Source organism: Suncus etruscus, chromosome X, assembly GCF_024139225.1.
Source record: "Suncus etruscus isolate mSunEtr1 chromosome X, mSunEtr1.pri.cur, whole genome shotgun sequence".
NCBI classification, from domain to species: Eukaryota; Metazoa; Chordata; class Mammalia; order Eulipotyphla; family Soricidae; genus Suncus; species Suncus etruscus.
This window is the reverse complement of record NC_064868.1, coordinates 127569015-127587482: the sequence shown is the minus strand read 5'-3', so window position 1 is coordinate 127587482 and position 18468 is coordinate 127569015. Positions and strand designations below refer to the sequence as shown.

General features: G+C 38.0%; 1 protein-coding gene across 4 annotated transcripts in view; it reads left to right on the top strand.

Annotated features, from left to right (window-relative positions):
* PAK3 (p21 (RAC1) activated kinase 3) overlaps positions 1-18468 on the top strand; it is a 351152-nt gene that overhangs the window by 268342 nt on the left and 64342 nt on the right. For 3 of the 4 annotated variants that reach the window (XM_049767578.1, XM_049767577.1, XM_049767579.1), the window contains 3 exons: positions 4193-4237; positions 5345-5498; positions 7138-7175. In XM_049767578.1, the coding sequence (XP_049623535.1) occupies positions 4193-4237; positions 5345-5498; positions 7138-7175 (237 nt within the window). The remainder of the gene's footprint in view (positions 1-4192; positions 4238-5344; positions 5499-7137; positions 7176-18468) is intronic. The other variant, XM_049767581.1, reaches the window with a different exon arrangement.

The window sequence follows — 18468 nt, the reverse complement described above, 5'->3', positions numbered from 1 at the left end:
TATTATGTTATATATTTATAATGCTAGTTGATAGAGCAGATCTCAGAGATGTGGCATTTTATAATCCTTTTTAAAAAGATCTGGCATCTTTTTTTAGATGGATAAAGGAAAAGATGTGGCTAGAAAGATGTCTCCAAGAAGATCAACTACCTTATTCCATGCTAGTAAGAAACTCATCCAAAATGTGAGATCATCAGTAATTTTTAATACATTCAAAAAACTAACCTTTGATTAGAACTATTTTATACATTATTGGATTTAGATCAGAGCTAAATTTAGACATTAGATAATTGAATTTTCTGTTCATAATATTATGGTCAGCAGACATGTCATATTATTGAGTAAAAAAAGGAAATTTGATTTAGAAAACATCATATCTCTGAATTGACAGCAGAATTGTCTTATTGTTTTCAATTCCAGAAGTAAACAATTTGAGAATGAAATGAGAATTGAGTAAGCATCTTGGCCTTGTAAAGTGATGTGAGCTGATTGTTTCTGTGTTCTCAGTAGCAATCAGAGGAGAGCATTAAGAAGTACTGACATTGATAAAGTTGACATCCTGGTAGGACTTAACCAATTTCATCATTGAAGTCACAGATATTATTCAGATGGCCTTGTGTTTGAGTCCAGATGCTGTTCTATACTATATTTCATATCATTCTTTTGCTCTTAGTTATTACATATGAAATATAACTTCATTGTCACTACAACCACCATCATTACCACCACCAACTTATTAATGTTGATGATATAAATAATCTTAGATTAACAATATGATGACTATCTGGCATTTGAAGCATAAACTGTGGAAGCACTGTGCTTTTATGTAAATTAATTCTTCTCTTTTTGTTTAAGAAACTTATATCTGCAATTTCTACTTTCGTTTTCTGTTTTGCTTCTTTCTATTTCGATTTTAATTTGTTGAAACATATTTTTTATTCTTTTTTGTTTTATAATCTGGATGTTTCTTTTCTATTACACTCATGTGACATTCTGGTTTCTTTTCAAATGCTTTTAAGTTTTCACAAATTATGATCCAATCGCTCTTTCTTTGTTATTTGTGGTTTACAGATGTAAATGAAGGAAAGATCACCACCATTTTGCTCACTGTACATTAAATATTTTTTAGTTTTCTTTCAATTGGAATGCAAAAATTAATCAGAGGTAAAGGGTCAGAAGTGTTAATCTTTCTAGTCATAATAAAAATAATCTACAGCTAAACTAAACTGAAGAATAATTTGCACCCTATACCAAAAATTAAATTTGAAGCAAAGCAGCAGTTTTAATGTAGCAAACTATTAAAAATACATCAAAGTTGGGTTGAAGTCTTAGTACAACAGTTAGGGTGCTTGCCTTGCAAGTGTTTGACCCTGGTCCCTGAATTCACCGAAGTGATCCCTGAGCTCAGAGTCAGTAGGCCCTGAGCACTGGTGGATGTGGCCCAAATCCCCACCAGATATATTGAACATACAGATAACACAGGTGAAATTTGGAAATTTAATGTGCTTTTTAATCATCCTGATGATCTTTTATAAATATTTCCCATATCCATAGAATATATAAAATTTAGCCTTTTAAAATGTACACTTATATAATTTTATGTGTATGAAGAGATATTGGTTCTTTGATAGGGAGTAAGGTATAAAAGCATATATTTTAAAGAGGTTTAAAATTGTATCCCCCCCAAATTATATAATCTCGTAAACCAATATTGCCTCACTAAATTTTTTTTAAAAAGGGTCTTGGAGATAGTACAGTAGGTAAGGTGCTTGTCAATTCGATCCCTGGCATCCCACATGGTCTACTGCAGTTACAGAGCTAGGAGTGATCCTTGAACACCTCATTATATGACCCCCCCCCAAATTAAATGATAATAATAAGCTTTTAAAAATAATTTTATTGGTAGAATTTAGAATTCAGTCCTAACCAGAACAGTACTGCTAATTAATTACGGGTTTGTGGAGAAGGGACAAGAGACATGTTAATAAATCTGATTATTGTTAATGTTGAATTGTAAACTGTCTAGACAATCTTACAAAGTCCTGAAATTTTTACTATTTCAACATTTATTTTGGTGTGTTGCTTAGCGGTTGGTTGCCTTATGGTTAATTAGCCCATAATATTTTTATATTTATATGTTCATACAATTGGGCCTTGAATCAAAAGTAGTTTGGGTAGTGAGATTTTTGATGATAAGTATCATACATACTCTTTTACATTGCCATTTTTACAATTTTTTGTTTTTTTTTGGGTTACACCTGACAGCACTCAGGGGTTACTCCCGGCTCTGTGGTCAGAAATCACTCCTGGCAGGCTTGGGGGACCATATGGGATGGCAGGGATCGACCCCAGGTCAGCCAAATGCAAGGCAAATGCCAAACTCACTGTGCCATCACTCTAACCCAAGATTGCCATTTTTATCCCAAATACCTCAGTAATCCCACTTCCAAACCTTTAGACTTGTGACAGTTGCTTCAACTTAGAGGTAAAAATGATATGAGTAATATAATCGTCTTTGTTAGTGTTTGGGTCACACCCAGTGGCACTCAGGGGATACTTCTGACTGCATTCAGAAGTTCCTCCTGGCAGGTTCAGGGATGCCTGGGATCCAACCTGGGTGTGTAAGTCAAATGCCCTACTTGCTATGATCGCTTGGCTCCCTAAATTGTCATTCCTTAAGATAAATCCTTGGCCTGTTCTATCATGCTCCCATTATCTCAGGCTACACTGGATAATCTCCAGTTTGATGTACATTTAGTTCATTATTTTATTTGTGGTCAGTCAGGCACTGATAATATGTTCCTGTTTCTGATAGTCACAGAATATCTAGTTCTCCATTAGCTCTCTAACTTTAGGGATTCAGAATTCAATTTGGAGCAATGGGATGGCTTTCTGTGACATACGTTGAAACGTAAGTGTCAGGTTTCCTAGGTTAAGAGTTTGTCTTACTTAGAAAAGAAATGTTATCAGTGCAGTGTGGTAAGTATAGTTGTCTGAAACATTTGCAATTGAAATGATTTTTTCCTGCTCTCCAGTGATTATAAAACTGTATTAATCACAAAAGTTTAGAAGTGACATGGAATGTATGATAACTGCAGATATTCTAATGATTATGTTAATGACCATACCAGTCATGTCTGCTCTAGTGGTTATGTGCAAAGCATACCAGTTTTTGTAACATTCAGTAGCTCCTTTGGTCATTGGAATATTAAAAACTGTCTATTGATTGCACTTTTTAATCAGAACTGGGATCATGCATGGGCTCCTGGGTTCAAACTTTTGACTTAAGTTTTTAACATCCAATTCTGTGATGATTGCATGTATAAGTATTGTTTCACTATGCTTGCAATAACCTTTAAATGCCAAGACTCGAAAACATATCCAAATCAAGCCAGTTGGGTTAGCATGTTGCTGTATGACTGAAGATATTTTTATTTAGACAAAACTGTTACCTTATATCCAATCTCATTTTGTGGGAAATAGAACTTCAGAATTGTAGCACTAGAGAAGAAATTATTCATATATATTGGAAATGAAAAAGTTTTTCTTGTCTTACAGTAAATGTCTAAGAAACTTAATATAAAAGAAAATCTGGCTATATGATAAATCCTTAATCTATAAGCCAGCCCTGATTTCAGCTACTAAGTATGAAAGAAATACGTTACAATTACAAATAGATCCAATACCACTGAATCGTTAGCCTTCGTATTTTTGCCATCCAGACATTTGTAATGTGAAATCGAATCTGGTTAACCAGGATTGGGAATTGAAATTTGTAAGTTTTATCACATGGCCATTGGCTACCTGTGATCACATAGTTATAAGAACAACTTACAAATTGTTATCAAAGCTTTTCATGATGCCATCCTTCTTCCCTCCAAATTCATGCTTCTGGCTTTTGTAATTTCTCCAATCATTTAATGATTATTCTTATGAGTGCATATTTCCTGAAGAAGCATCTAGCAAATGTGAAATTCTTCTTCCAAATTTTGGGACATGGTGATGTTCTCTAAGTTGTTGCGCTTTAGCTCGTCCTGCCCCTGATTGAGTGAATGTCTCCCTATTTTCCTAGTGCCCCACTTTAGAAGGTACCTTCCCATTCAGACCCATTGGTTTCATTTCCTCCCACCTTCTAAGTTGTCCCCCATTCTGTTTTAACTTTCTTTTCTTTCTTTATTTACGTCCATTACAGCCAGATCTCTATGGCTCACAGATGTGCCCAGGGAAGCTCCCAGAGGTGCGTCACAGGCCCAAAAGAAGCTTGCATCAAAGTGCTTCTTTGAGATGTCATAGCACTGCAGCAGCAGGTTCATGTGTGTGCAGTAGAGTTGTTGCTTGGCTTATTTCAATTTTTTGTTGTCATTCCCAAACTCTGGAGGCCCACGTCACACATTGTTTGGCCGGACTTCATAGGACAAAAAGCCACGTAAATTGTGTCTAGGAGGAGTGGATCTGTTTGTCACTCCAAGCGACACTTGGAGCTTGGCTAAAAATGAAATTGGGGACATCTGTAGGCTGAACGTAGAGGAAAGAATGCTGAATACTCAATGTCAAACCAGCCTTTCTATGCAAAACTTGCAATTCTCCTTGGTTAGATTTTCGACTATTTCCTGCTTGGTGTTCTAAAAGCTGAGATTCTTGTAAATTCTCACAAGGTTTCAGCATGGCTGTCATAGTCCCCGGATTCTATGTGACCAATTAATGAAGTGGGAAGGAGAGGGAATGGAGGGCAAAGCTGCAGATGAAATGCCCAAAGCAGCATTGATGTTCTTTATGATTTACTTTCTGTGTTATCGCTCCTCCGCAAATCTATTTTTCTCCTCTAATTCCCCGTTTATACAAAGCTCTGAGCACTAAAAAGTATCATTTCGAATCCCAAAGCATAAATTGACCAAGGGTGAGACTGTCCTTTGAATCTGATTACAACCTTCCCATAAACTGCTTCTGGTTCTAGAAAAATCTTCACTATGCTATGTTGTGCACAAATTTAGAGAAGTCTCGCTATGTCTGCCCTGAGTCACCAGAAAAAATAAGCTAAGCCGTAAACATCATTTCATGGATGAGCAGAGTAAATATGGAGGTGATTTTCATGCTCTTTTTTTTTCTACCACAGTCATACTCCCACCTACCCTTTTTGAGTTGGATCCTAGTTTTACCTATGTGTTTTAATTAGAGAAGAGAATGATTGCATTAAGTTACTAACTTGAAATCTAGAGTGTAACTTCAGTTTCCCAAGTGTAATCCTACAGGCAGCATGGGCTTCATGGTGAAGAAATTACTGGAAAATGCGAATGCAACTGCTGGCTGTTCTAAGCTGCTGTTTTTCCCCTTTGGTTGTCCACAGGGAATTCCTGAACAGTGGGCAAGATTACTCCAAACCTCCAACATAACAAAACTGGAACAGAAGAAGAACCCGCAGGCTGTTCTAGATGTTCTCAAATTCTATGATTCCAAAGAAACTGTCAACAACCAGAAATACATGAGCTTTACATCAGGAGGTAAGAGAAGTCTAAGGTAGAAAAGAGTGAAGAACTGATTCTAATTGCAAAGTTTTGTGATTGAAAAAGAATTCCTGTAATGTTTTAAAATCATTTATGGCTCCTTCTCCATTCTAAGTAAACCAAATTTGAGTTAGAAGGTGAAGTGGATATTAGAAGATTCATAATACTTGAGTATATTTAGAATTTCAAGAAATTGTTCAGTTAAGCAGGTGTTGTTGGTGTGAATCAGAAATTTGAGTTGTTTTATCTCTTAATGGTATAAACACACAGTCATTTAGATTCGAGTTTTGTGATTATTCCTGAAAATAGAAGAATATGGACAAAACAAGGTCTTTTAAAATTAATTTTATCCCCTAGATACCTTAAAAACACATATTTTGTGGTTGTCAGATAGTTTATCAGTTCCCCTAATCAGACGTATTAGGGCTGGACTATAGTACAGCAGCAAGGACTCATCTTGCGTGAGCCTGAGTTCATTTCTCAGCATCCCAGATGGTCCTCTGAGACTGTCGGGTGTGGCCTCTAATCAGAGCCAGGAGTAAGCCACGAGTACCACCAACAAAATAAGGTCACACTAAAATGAAAAACGGAAACCGCATCTGACTAATATATCAAAATAGTCATGCTAATTTTTTACTTCATTTGGGAGCTACTGTGTCAACTAAATATTTATTTAATCTTTGTTATTCAAACTTGCATTATAAGCAGCTGGAATATATACATCAAACAATACACTGTTTAAAATCTTACTGTCTGAGTGCCCCTCTAGAACAATATATTGTCTGACAACTAAAAGTAATGGCAGCTTGAGATAAAGAACAAATGTTGAGCATCTTAAGCCTATTAATAATCACATTGAATTTTGTTTGTATTTATTCTGGTCATCTACAAATCTACAATGAATTTGGAGCATAGCTTAGTTGTTCCTACAGTATGTGGTCCTATGTGTCTTCAAGATCTCAGATATGCTTCCATCACCTTTAATAATCATGTAAAGATATACTTGGAAAAGGAGGAGTATTTGATTTTGCCATTTCAAATATTAAAGCCTGACCTTAAATGTTCAGCAATTCATACTTTAAGTGAGACTGTTAAAATTGAAGAGAATATTTTTTAAACTCTGTTAACTACAAATGAAAACACAAATCTCTATGTTGTCACTATGTCTTCAACACTCTTGTCTGAAATGCTTAAACTCTTTCAACTTATAAAGATGCAATCCTAAAAACTATGTTAGAGCTCAACAATACATGAATCATTATCCTGAGTTGATACTATAGTGTTAATTGACTAATAAAAGAGGAGAGGGTCAGGAGAAGAGAAGATGAAAGAAAGGAAAAAGAAGGGGAGAAGAAGGAGGCAGCAAGAGCCAGATTTTCAATATAAATATGTAGATTCATATCATCTGAATAAAAATTGCTGCATTCCCCCATATACATAAGATTCTCCGAGGGCCTAACTTTTGATATGCAAAATGGGAGGCGAATGATGAGAAAATGAAAGAGTAAACTATTGGAAGGAAATTGGTTTGTCATATCTATTATTATTTAATTTGGCCAAATATATGATTTTCGTATGTTCTAAAATGAGATAGTCTTTGTAAAATGAAGGTAATTTGTCTATCTTCACTTTTCAGATAAAAGTGCACATGGATACATAGCAGCTCATCCTTTGGTAAGTGAAAATACAAAACTAGTTTTGTGTGACCAGTGTTTCTGGTGGTTTAACAGAATCTAATTGTACAGATTTAGGTTTTACTGATAGTATATCTATCTATTTATTTTGAATATAGAACCTACCAGTTCATTTGGAATTGTTCTAGAACTTTAGAATTTACATGCAGAAACAAGTTTTGGGAGATAAGAAAATTCATTTTAAACTCTCAGACAACTCATTAGAAGATAAAAATTCATCATACATATCACTTTAAGTGGTTCAAGTAGGTACTATGGTCCCTATGTAATTTAAAAAGTAATACTACAGTTTAGGTAATGTGATTTTTATACTTTAACAATAATGTTAATGTATATATGATTGAAGTAAAAAGTTACTGCACCACATCACCACCAAAATTTCCATGAACGTTTCCTACTGTCTTTATGCCCCTATTGTCCAATCTTCACCCCCACCTTTCTTTCATTGTTTATTCATAAATTTTCTAATTCAAAGCTGAAGATTTGTCATTGTTTACTCTCATATATTCCCTTCCTTTATCACTCCACTTTACATAGATGAATGAAACCTTTTGCTGCTTCTCCTCCTCCTGATTTATTTCACTTAACAGCATACTTTCCTGTTCCATTCACATTGCGGCAGACTTTTTCCTTCCTTCCTTCCTTCCTTCCTTCCTTCCTTCCTTCCTTCCTTCCTTCCTTCCTTCCTTCCTTCCTTCCTTCCTTCCTTCCTTCCTTCCTTCCTTCCTTCCTTCCTTCCTTCCTTCCTTCCTTCCTTCCTTCCTTCCTTCCTTTCTTTCTTCTTCTTCTTCTTTTCGTGTTTCTTTCTTATTTCTCTTTCTTTTCGTTGTTTTTGGGCCACCATGGCACTTCACAGGAATCACTACTGGCATTGTTCACAGAATGATATAACATAGGGTTCAAATCCAGGTAATTGGTGTGTAAGGCAAACACTATACTAGCTTTAAAACCTTTATGACCCAATGATGACATCTTTTTTTGGCCACACTTTGCATACTCAGGGCTTACTCCTTTTTTAAAATTTTTTATTGAGACCATTGTAAATTACAAGTCCTTCATAGTTGTACTTCAGGTATATAGAGTGTGAATTAGGGCCATTCCCACCACCAGTGTTGACCTCCTTTCAACAGAGTTCCCAGTATGCATCCCATAGCTCTACCCTTATCTTCCTGGTCTACCAGTGTAACAGGTCCACATTGTGTTCAGATTTTTATAGTTTGGGTCTCTTGATTCTATTGTCATTGACTTTGGCTTGTGTATTTTGTTTTGACCATTACTTTTTTCCACACAATGCACCTGATGCCACTTGGCCCCTGGGCCTCATAGACTTTATTTTTCTTTTCTCAATTTGTAGAGAGATGTAGAATATGTGGTTTAAAAAAGTAATATATATCCCAAGGTTCTAGAATATAAAAATGAAATAAAAAGGGATCAGGTGTGGCAGGTCTTTTTTGTTTTCTTTTTGCTAGGTGCAGCAAATGGGGAAATTAGAAAGGAAATATCCTTGCTCTAATAAAAGCAGGGTGTTTCTACCCAGGAATCATGCTGTCATAAGTCCAACTACAGGCTTCGAGCATACTAATTGTCCAACCCCAATGTCTTTCTTCATGGTCCCAGGAAAAATTCTACTCAGTCATAGTTGTCTCAGTCAGTCTTCTGTAATTAGAGACCTTGTTTTTGCATAATAGATCCTATATTAAAGCTGGGGTGTCAAAGAGTGTCTTCTGAGTTGATCTCACTGTTAGGTGGCAGGACAGGGAAACCTCCTCTTAGAACAAGCTGTTGCTGTTTTCTAGTAGTCAGGGTATCATATGAACTGACCCTGGAGCAAGTTGGTGCCAGAGTGGCATTAGGGCCTCCTTGCAGGGAATTTGATTCCTAGTGCTGGAGGAAACAACCTTGCCATTTCCAAGAATAGGATCTGAGGTTCGGGGTTGCACAGTAGTCGTCCAATCAACTGAGGCCTAAGTCAGGTCCCTGTGAAAAATGCTGATGGTTAAAGGTGCCCCTGCACTATAAAATTTATGAGTTTTTATCTCAGGACTTCCTCCTAACTCTTCACTCAGGGATCATTCCTGGTGGTTCTCAGGAGACCATTTTGGATGCTGGAGAACAAAATCAGGTTTGCAGTGTACAAGGCTAGCACCTGATATACTGTACTATTTCTCCATCCACAAATCCTTTATTTATTTGTGTCATTTAACTTCTATTTTGTTTCCATATCCTAGGTATTTTTCTATAGGGTTCAATTACTTAGATGTACATTAATATTTTTGTTGTGGTTGTTGTTTCTGAACTGCACCTAATGAGATTCAAGTTTCTCTGGGCTTGCTCTTGGGAATAACTTCTGTCAGTACCCGGGGGGCCATATGAGATGCCAGGAATCAAATCCAGGTTGGCCATATGGAAGATTAGTACCCTACCTGCTGTATTATTGCTGCAGACCCATATTATTGAATTTTTATTTTTATTCTTGGTAGTTTGGTGATATTCTGGACAAATCACCTTAGCTATAATACATTTTAAATTATTTCCTTTTGGGGGGCGGGGTCACACCTGGCAGCACTCAGGAATTATTCCTGGCTCTACACTCAGAAATAGCCCCTGGCAGGTTCGGGGAACCATATGGGATGCCGTGATTCTAACCACCGCCTTATGCATGCAAGGCAAATGCCTTACTTCCATGCTATCTCTCTGGACCCTTAAATTATTTTCTTAATGTGTCCTATAGGAGCATAATATTCACCCATTTAAAATTTATTGAGGTAATAAGGATTGCAATACTGATGATGTTCATGAATTAGATATATAATGTTACTGTATCACATTCACCATCAAAGTGCCTACCGCCACTATTTCTTGGTCTCTCTCACCCCCCATTTCCAATTTGGGGGGGGCATACCCATTGGAACTCAGAGATTATTCCTGGTTATTCAATCAGAAATTACTCCTGACAGTGTTTCAGGGACCATATGGGAGGTTATGGATTGAACCTTATTCAGCCACATGAAAGACAAATTCCCTACCTATCTGCTATGTACTATCACTCTGGTCCCATCACCCCACACTACTTAACTTCAATACTGTTCTCATTATATTGTATTTTATTTCTCCTTTTGATTTATTTTGTTTAATGACCCCTCTAGTTCTTCATCATATTATGGAATATAATTTTTCTCTTTTCTTATAATGGAGTAATTTTTATATGCACCATTGTGTCAAGAGCTGGAAATGGGGGTGGGCCACACTTCACTGTGCTCAGCTATTACTCTGGGGGATTGAACATGTAAGACAAGTACTTTGCACTCAGCTACTATTCTCCAGCCTATATTTATCACCACTTTATCCACTCATCTGTTGTTTGGCTCTTGGGTTGTATGTAGGTCTTGATAATGATTTGGCCACATCATTGAATTGTGTGGTGTTTGTTAAGGCCTCTGGTATCAAGTTTAACTATGTTTAAGCAGCATACTGTTAGGGAAAGTTCAAGGAAATAATATCGCACCCCAAGATGAGTAGTAAATAAAGGAGTTTATTCTCATGGAACCAAGAATTCAGGTTTCCTTGTCACTTTTAGCCCCAAACTTAGAGGATCAGCTCTGTTCTTATTTCTTCAAACACAGAAGCAAGCAAGTGGGCTGGCACAAGCCAAATTGCAGCTGAAGATGAGATGTCTTTAAATAACAAAAGGGGGTTGTGCAGAACTGGTTGGGTTTTTTCCCCCCAGGCTGCCTTGCTCTGGTTTTAGCGCCTCACTTTTTCTCGAAATTCATCACCACATTTCTTCACTACCCCCTTGATGCCTGCAAATTTTAACAAGTTTCCCTCAAACTCCCTCTTGTACTTGACCACTGGGTAGTCTCTAACTTATTTTCCATTTAACTCTATACGTTTTGTTCCATTAGGCAGGAAGGCCTATTCTCTCTGCATTACTAGGTATAATTTGATTGACTCCAATCAGCTCTGATAAATTGTATAAACCCGTTTACAACTCATGCCCCTATCAGGAGCAGGGAGAGTAGTTGTCACCCATTCTAGGAATAGAGTGATTCATGGGGCCCTGGTTGCCCACACAGTGGCCCATATTTCATGGGAATGAGATCTATTTATTCATGGCTCACTCCAGCAATTTTCATGGGTCCTCTCACACTTGTCCCGACGGATTGGCATAGAAACAACATTCCTATTGTAACATGAAACAGATTTTCCTTTTTCTGCTCTAAAGTGGTCAAGCCTCCATCTACTTTGCAGCACCATCAAAGCTAGTGAGTCTAATCATCCTGTAACTTTTTCATCATCTGTGTTACATCTTGCTCAATATAGAGAGAGAACTGTCTATGCTAGAGTTGCTAGATACCAGAACAGCAGTTCCCATCTCAAAGCAACTTTAAATATATTGGGTAAGACAACATCCCTCTTGGATTTTTGATCTACCAGTGTTGTCTGATTCCCAGAGAAAATGTCTAGGTCAGACATAATGAAGACTAAACGACATTCTACAATAGTGAGAAGCATACATTCTTCCTGGGCAGATAAAAACTATCCCGTTAGGGATCGTTGCCTGTTGCTTTAAGATTACACAATGAGAAGTAACAGCTGGGTTGACAATACCACAAGCAACATTCCTAGAATGGTGACTGGCAGTTTCTAACAAAGAGACTTGACAGTTATTAGTACAAGTTTACTGTTCCAATTCACAGATAGGTCATTAGTGAGACTTGGGTCCAGAGCCAACAGTCCTGTGTCATGTCAGGATTATCAAGGTGGAGGAATATGTGGCTAGTATTTACTAGTTCATTCAGGTTCAGCAGGGACTCTAAATCACCCCATTATTGAGAACCTGGCTCAGGGCTGGTCCCCGATCCTGGGTCACTCTATGGCTGGTGGAACCCACATCTTCCTGTCCTATAGGATTTTCCATAGCCTGGGCCCCTCTCTGATCTCCTCCATCTGGCAACTCAGCACCATCATTATTAGAACAAACATTTATACATATAAGTAGGATTACAATTCCAAAAGACAACAGGTTCAGTGACACCCTTCTCAGTTCCTGTTTGTTTGCAGCAGCTCCTTAGGATCACAGTCACCATAATGCTCAGCCATGATGCACATCTCAAGTGCATGAGCTTCAGTCAGCCTATGGTGATACAATCAATGTTCCTCATTTCAGATGGAGATGAATTCTTTAATTTTTGTTCAGTACTTGAGGGTTCATTCTCAGGGGGCAATGCTGGCTTAGTGTTTGGATGGAAAACCACTATTCCCTCAGAAGCAAGGAATGAGTTGGCTTACTGCCCTCTACTGGTAAGTAGATGGCTGGGTAAAGACTACAGATCCCTTTGAGGTGTATCAGCAAATTTTGTTCAGAAGATGGAGGGGAAAGGAAAGCAGTACTGTCCTGCCACATTCCTTCTTTAATGCGCATCAAATCACATTCTAGAGGACCTCGACTAGGGGACAGTAGGGAGCAGGTAAGGAGCAATTGGCATTTAATCCTAGCACTCTGGGACAAGAAATAAAGGGTGACACATGGTCTTTTACTCTAGTCCCAAATGTCCGCGATTTTTTAAAATTATTTAGCATCAGCATCCACATATATTAGAAATTTGGAGTTGATTCACTTCCAAATTATTTACTACAAAGGCATAGCCATTTCCATATTCCTGTATATGTGTAAACAAGACATTGTCATGAAATAAAATGTATAAAACATGTATAGGAGAGAAAATCAAATATTTCACTTACACCACAAGCACTCCTCTACAATTGCTTCACATATTAGTTATTAACTCTAAGACAAATATTTTATATCTCATAAAGCAGACATATGTTAGTATCTCAAACCAAACTTTGATTTTAGATTCATCTTTATTTTTATTTTTGATACACACATTTTAATTGAATCACCATGGGATGCACATTTAAAAAGTTGTTTATGACTGAGCTTCAGTCATACAATATACAACATCCTTCACCAGTACACATTTCCCTCTACTAGTAACCACAGTTTTTCTTCATGCCTTCTCCCCACCCTCTCCCCCATGCTTCTGTGGCAGACAATTTTCTTTTCTTTCCCTCTTTCACTTTGTTTCTCTTTTAGACACTATAATTTGCAATACTGTTACTGAAGGGTTATCATACATATAATTTATGTCCTTTCAGCCCTTCAATTCTTGTCCAGTGTGATCATTTCTAACTATTATTGTTGTAGTGGTTCCTTCTCTGCCCTTACTCCCCCACTGTTTGTGGCAAGCTTGATATCATGGATTGGTTCCCCAGGCATGTCTCTGTTGTGTCTGGATATTAATACTATATTATCCTTTTTTATGTTCCACAAATGACAGTGATCATTTGATATATCTCTCAGACTCAGTATAATACTCTCCATATCCATCCATACATAAGCAGATTTCAGGACTTAATTTTTCCTAACAGCTGTGTAATATTCCATTGTGTAGATATACCACAGTTTCTTTTCTACTCACCTGTTCTTGCCTCAGTCAGGTGTTCTGAATAGGTTTTTACCCATGGTTCTGTGGACACCACATCATCATAATGGAGACTGGACCAACACAGACTCCAGCCCATCCAGATAGTGAACCAGCTCAGAACTTTATTCTGACATTCCAGATCTAAGGCATTCTTACGATCTCAGGAGGACTGTGGCCAAGCAGACACCTAAGTCAACTGTGGCTTATCCACAGGGTCTCTTCCGTTGTGTCACAATTCTTTGGGCTAGGCTCCGATAAAATCCCAATTACTCCTTTCTTGTGGAAAATAAGAATATTTTATCTTAATAATATCTGTCAGGATGGGATAATGTCTAGGCTTTTATGTTATTGCACCATCCCAGAACAAACTTCTTGCAGAAGGCTTCTGCTCCATGAACCAAAAAGGCAAGACAGCATTAATCCTGTCTCGAAGAACAAAATACCCTGACCAAAATTCTGAAAATAATGCATATTTTTTGTGCTTTTGTCTCCAACTTTATTACCCCAGCAGCCATTGGTGAGGCATCTACCACCCTCACTAATTGTATCAGTGTATCAACCAAAAAGAGCCAGTACCATATCAAAATTTACTTCTGAGACTTTGGATGCAATCCTCTTACAACGTAATCAGCCCTGCCTCAGCTCCTAATTTATCACGCAGTGATTCCCTGAGTACTCAACGATCCAGATGTTCTGGCCTATATCCAGTTTGCTGTTGCTGGTTCGTTTCGCCATAGTCATTCCTCAACCTAGAAGGGGGCTCTGGAGGAAGAACTGTGATATGGGCACTTTCCTGTTTTGCAATTGAGTCAGTAGACTAAGTCTCCCAAGAAGAAACGGCTCCTTACAATGTTGGGGTCACGGCCAGTCCATCTCACTAGAGCCTCCAGAAAGCTCAAGGAACTGAGCTTGCAGCCAAAGTGGGTGGAAAAGAAAAGACTAGATTAGCATGCACTAGGAGATCAGGCAACCCGCCAACTCTCTGTCCAAAGAAATGGACCACTCTGCTTTTATGTCTTCAAACATGGAAGCAAGCAAGCAAGTGGGCTTATACAAACGAAATGACAGTTAAAGCTGATATGGCTTTGAAGAACAAAAGGGTTTGTGCAGAACCTTTTGCCTGGTTGTCTTTGCTCTGGTGATTTGGGTCTCTCTCTCTAGTGCTTGGAATTCTTCACTGACCATAAATTTTCACTAGTTTTTCCCCATGAGAACAAGTGGTCAAGTGTTCAGAAACTTGAGTTTATGTGGTTGCTAAGTTGTGGACTGGGACTAGCTGGCTTTGTTTAACTAGGTTAAGCAAGCTTCACTCAACCAACAGTTGCTCCTGGGATCTGGGCTGGGGTGGATAGGAATTTTCTTTCAGTATGGTCCCTGGGATTAGATAAAAAGGAATTTCCCCTACGGCTTTTTTTATTTAAAAAGGTATGGAGAGAGAAGAAAAATGTCTACCATAAAGGCAGTTGGGTGGAGGGCCAGGTGGGAGGGTGGAAGGAAACTGGGAACATTGGTGGTAGTAAGTATGCACTGGTGAAGGAATGAGTGTTGGACATTGTATGGCTGAAACTCAATCATGAACAACTTTGTAATTGTCTATCTCATGGTGATTCAATTAAAATTTATTTTAAAAAATGGATTATCTCCTGACAAGTTTACAAAAGGCTATTGAGGTGAAGCTTCAGGTTTAGGTCTCTGAATGTATTGCTTAGCTCTTTCCTGTCCATCAAGTCTTGCAATAGTTTTCTAATTATGGGCCAAAATAGATAATACAGTGGGGAGAGCTTTTGCTTTTCATAAGGCTGAAACTGGTTCAATCCCTGGTATCTCATATGTCCCCTAAAACTCTCCAGGAGTGATCTCTAGGCTCAGATCCCAGGAGCAACCCTAAGTACAACTGGATGTACTCATTCCAAAAAAGAAAAAAATAAGAGTAATCATAAGCTTGAAATATAGTATTTTTTGCCTCAATGGGGAAGCCTTTGCATATTCAACATATTTTTGAGGGCTGGAAGGATAGTAGAGTGGGGAGTGTGTTTGCCTTGCAAAAAGCTGACCTGGAGAAGCATCCCATATGGTCAGGAGTGGTCCTGATTACAGAGCCAGGAATAAGCCCTGATCACCTAAGGTGTGGCTCCAAATCCAAGCAACAGGCAATCAAAAAAAAATAATAAAGACAATGGCATCCTGAGACTGAAAATAGGATTAGGTTCTGATTTCAGAGATTTTTAGACTATTAACTGAGGTGTTAGCGGAAAGGTAGAAGCCGACGATGATTGTACAGTTAATATTTTATGTGAGTAGCTCAAATGATGGAAAGCTCAGATTAAGGAAATGTCATTTTTTTGAGAAGAGGCTTGACTTGCCATTTGAATCTTTTGAGTTTATAGGGCTGGCAGCTAGAGACAGTTGATGAAACTGCTGACGGAGGTTGAGTTTCTGTTGATAAAGTAATTAAATTTATACTCAAATTTAGGATGGGTGACCTCCATTAGACTATTTTACTTAGGAATGAAGAGCCATACCTTTACTTCCCTTGATGGTATGAGATTTTACTTCATGCGATTCATGTTTTATGGAGGGAATGAACATTAGAAATACTCCCAGTTGACTCATCTACAGTACCTGATCTCACTGAGGTAGTAGTTTGAACTGACAACTAGTTTTGACACCTTTTAGTAGCTTGAAGACAGCTATAACAGAAACGGTTTTAGTTACTGAATGATTTAAATTAATGTTTATATAATTAATATTGAACTTAATAATTTCCACATTCATATTGTTCCTAGGGGGAGTGTCGAGTTCCTTGAGTGGCATATGTGGAGTGCCACTGTATGGTACACTTACCTAGTTGGAGGCAGCTACCTGAAAAAGGAAATACACTGCTTCCTTCTCTACCTACTCAGAAAAGGGTTTGGGGAATGTAGGATTGAAGGAGGACTATGATGGGCATCTGCATGGTACAGAACTTAGATCTCACCAGCCCACAAGGGGGTTGTCAAACCATTTATTCTGTTCATCGTGAAAATGATTCCTGCCACGGGTTTGCTAGGGAGACATGAAACTCAGGCTAAAGTGAAGAGCTGTTCTTTGCAAAAAAAGGAAACTGAGTCATAAATCTACCCAGACCTTTTATGTCCATCATTTTCCCTCATGGAACAGGATTTCAAGAAACATGTATACTCAGAAAATAAAGGGAGGGAAGGAGAAAGAGATAGATACATACTCACAACATGTATCTACACACAACAATAGAATAAAGCAACAGACTTCTCCAGAGTGGGAAAACAAAAACAAAGTACAAATGTACCATGAAGTGGAAAGTGCTGATCTCAGTCTTATATCTTGGTGCTGTTAATGGTCTTCTGGTATTCTTAAGTGGCCTTTGTTTAACCAATGGAGCCTCTTTTCACAGAGGTCCAGCCACCATGTTTCTCTTCTCTGGGAGTCACTCCTTGCTCTGGGGGCAGGAGGTACTGCAATTTTGCACTTCAATGGTTTTAATGGGCACCTGAGATAGGTCTTTTGTCTCACAGGCCTTAGTGCCTTTGAGATGTTTAGGCTTCAGACATTTCTTCCCTATATACATAACTAGCCTTACCCTTACCCTGTTGCCTACAAGATTATGTCATTTTCTTTATTGCTCACTTAAGGCAACTTCTTTGATATTTGTTATGTATTGAGTCTTAAACACTATTCAGACATTTATTTTTCAATTTAGGCTGTTTTTTTAATTATATTTTATTGTACTGTGGAAAGCAAAGCAATATATTTAGAATCCAGAGCTAGTATTCTTAATGGAGTGTGTCAACAGTATTATTATAGATATTATGATTGGTGCTTAAAGAACCTGAGTGTACAGTTGATAATTGTGATTTTATGCTTTTTTCATCAAAATTTTGTTTTGTTTTCATGTTGGTGGTACTCCCGAATACTATGAATAGTCTTTCAAAATGCAAGTTTTAAGATTCTTCTCCAAGAGTTGATTTGAAATAAAATCTGCATTGTAGACAAGCATAAAAAAGATACAAACCATGGGGCCAGAGCTATAGCACAGCAGTAGGGTGTTTGCCTTGCAAGCAGCTGACCCAAGAAGGACCTTGGTTCGATCCCCAAGTGTCCGATAAGGTCCCCCCAACCAGGAACAATTTCTGAGCTCATAGCCGAGAGTAATCACTGAGCATTATTGGGTGTGGCCCCAAAACAAACAAACAAAAAAAAACACAGACCACACATATATCATCTTAAATCGCCCATTGTAATGTCTGTTTCCTTTGACCTTAAAAACTAATTTCAGAGACTGAGGAGAAAACTTGTTAGAAAGCCAGGAAAGAAGAAAAGACAGTACAGCAAGTTGAGAATCCGAGTGCCCTCCATGCCAGTCCGAGAGAAAGACAATTATTCGGTAATGCAATTAGCAATCGGGATTTTAATTACCTTGGCCAAGGGGTCCGACAGTCTCCAGTGGTCCACGGACCCAAGTGTCAGTCACACACAGCTTTTTATAAGTTTTTGAGATGTTACATACGTCATTCAATACATCATTAAGAGACAATGCAGCAATTCTGATACAATACTTCCTTCAATTTTGAACCAAAAAACATCCTCCCCATCTCACCCCAATTTTGTGAATGTCAGCTTATTGCCCCTTTAATGATTTTCATGTTTGTATCAAGGTGTACCTAGGACATATCTAATTTAAAGAAAATGACACAGGTAAGGCATTCTTAGCTGGCTAGGTTCTACCCTTTGCCTGGGCTGCTCTGGTATGTCCTGTCAATTGCT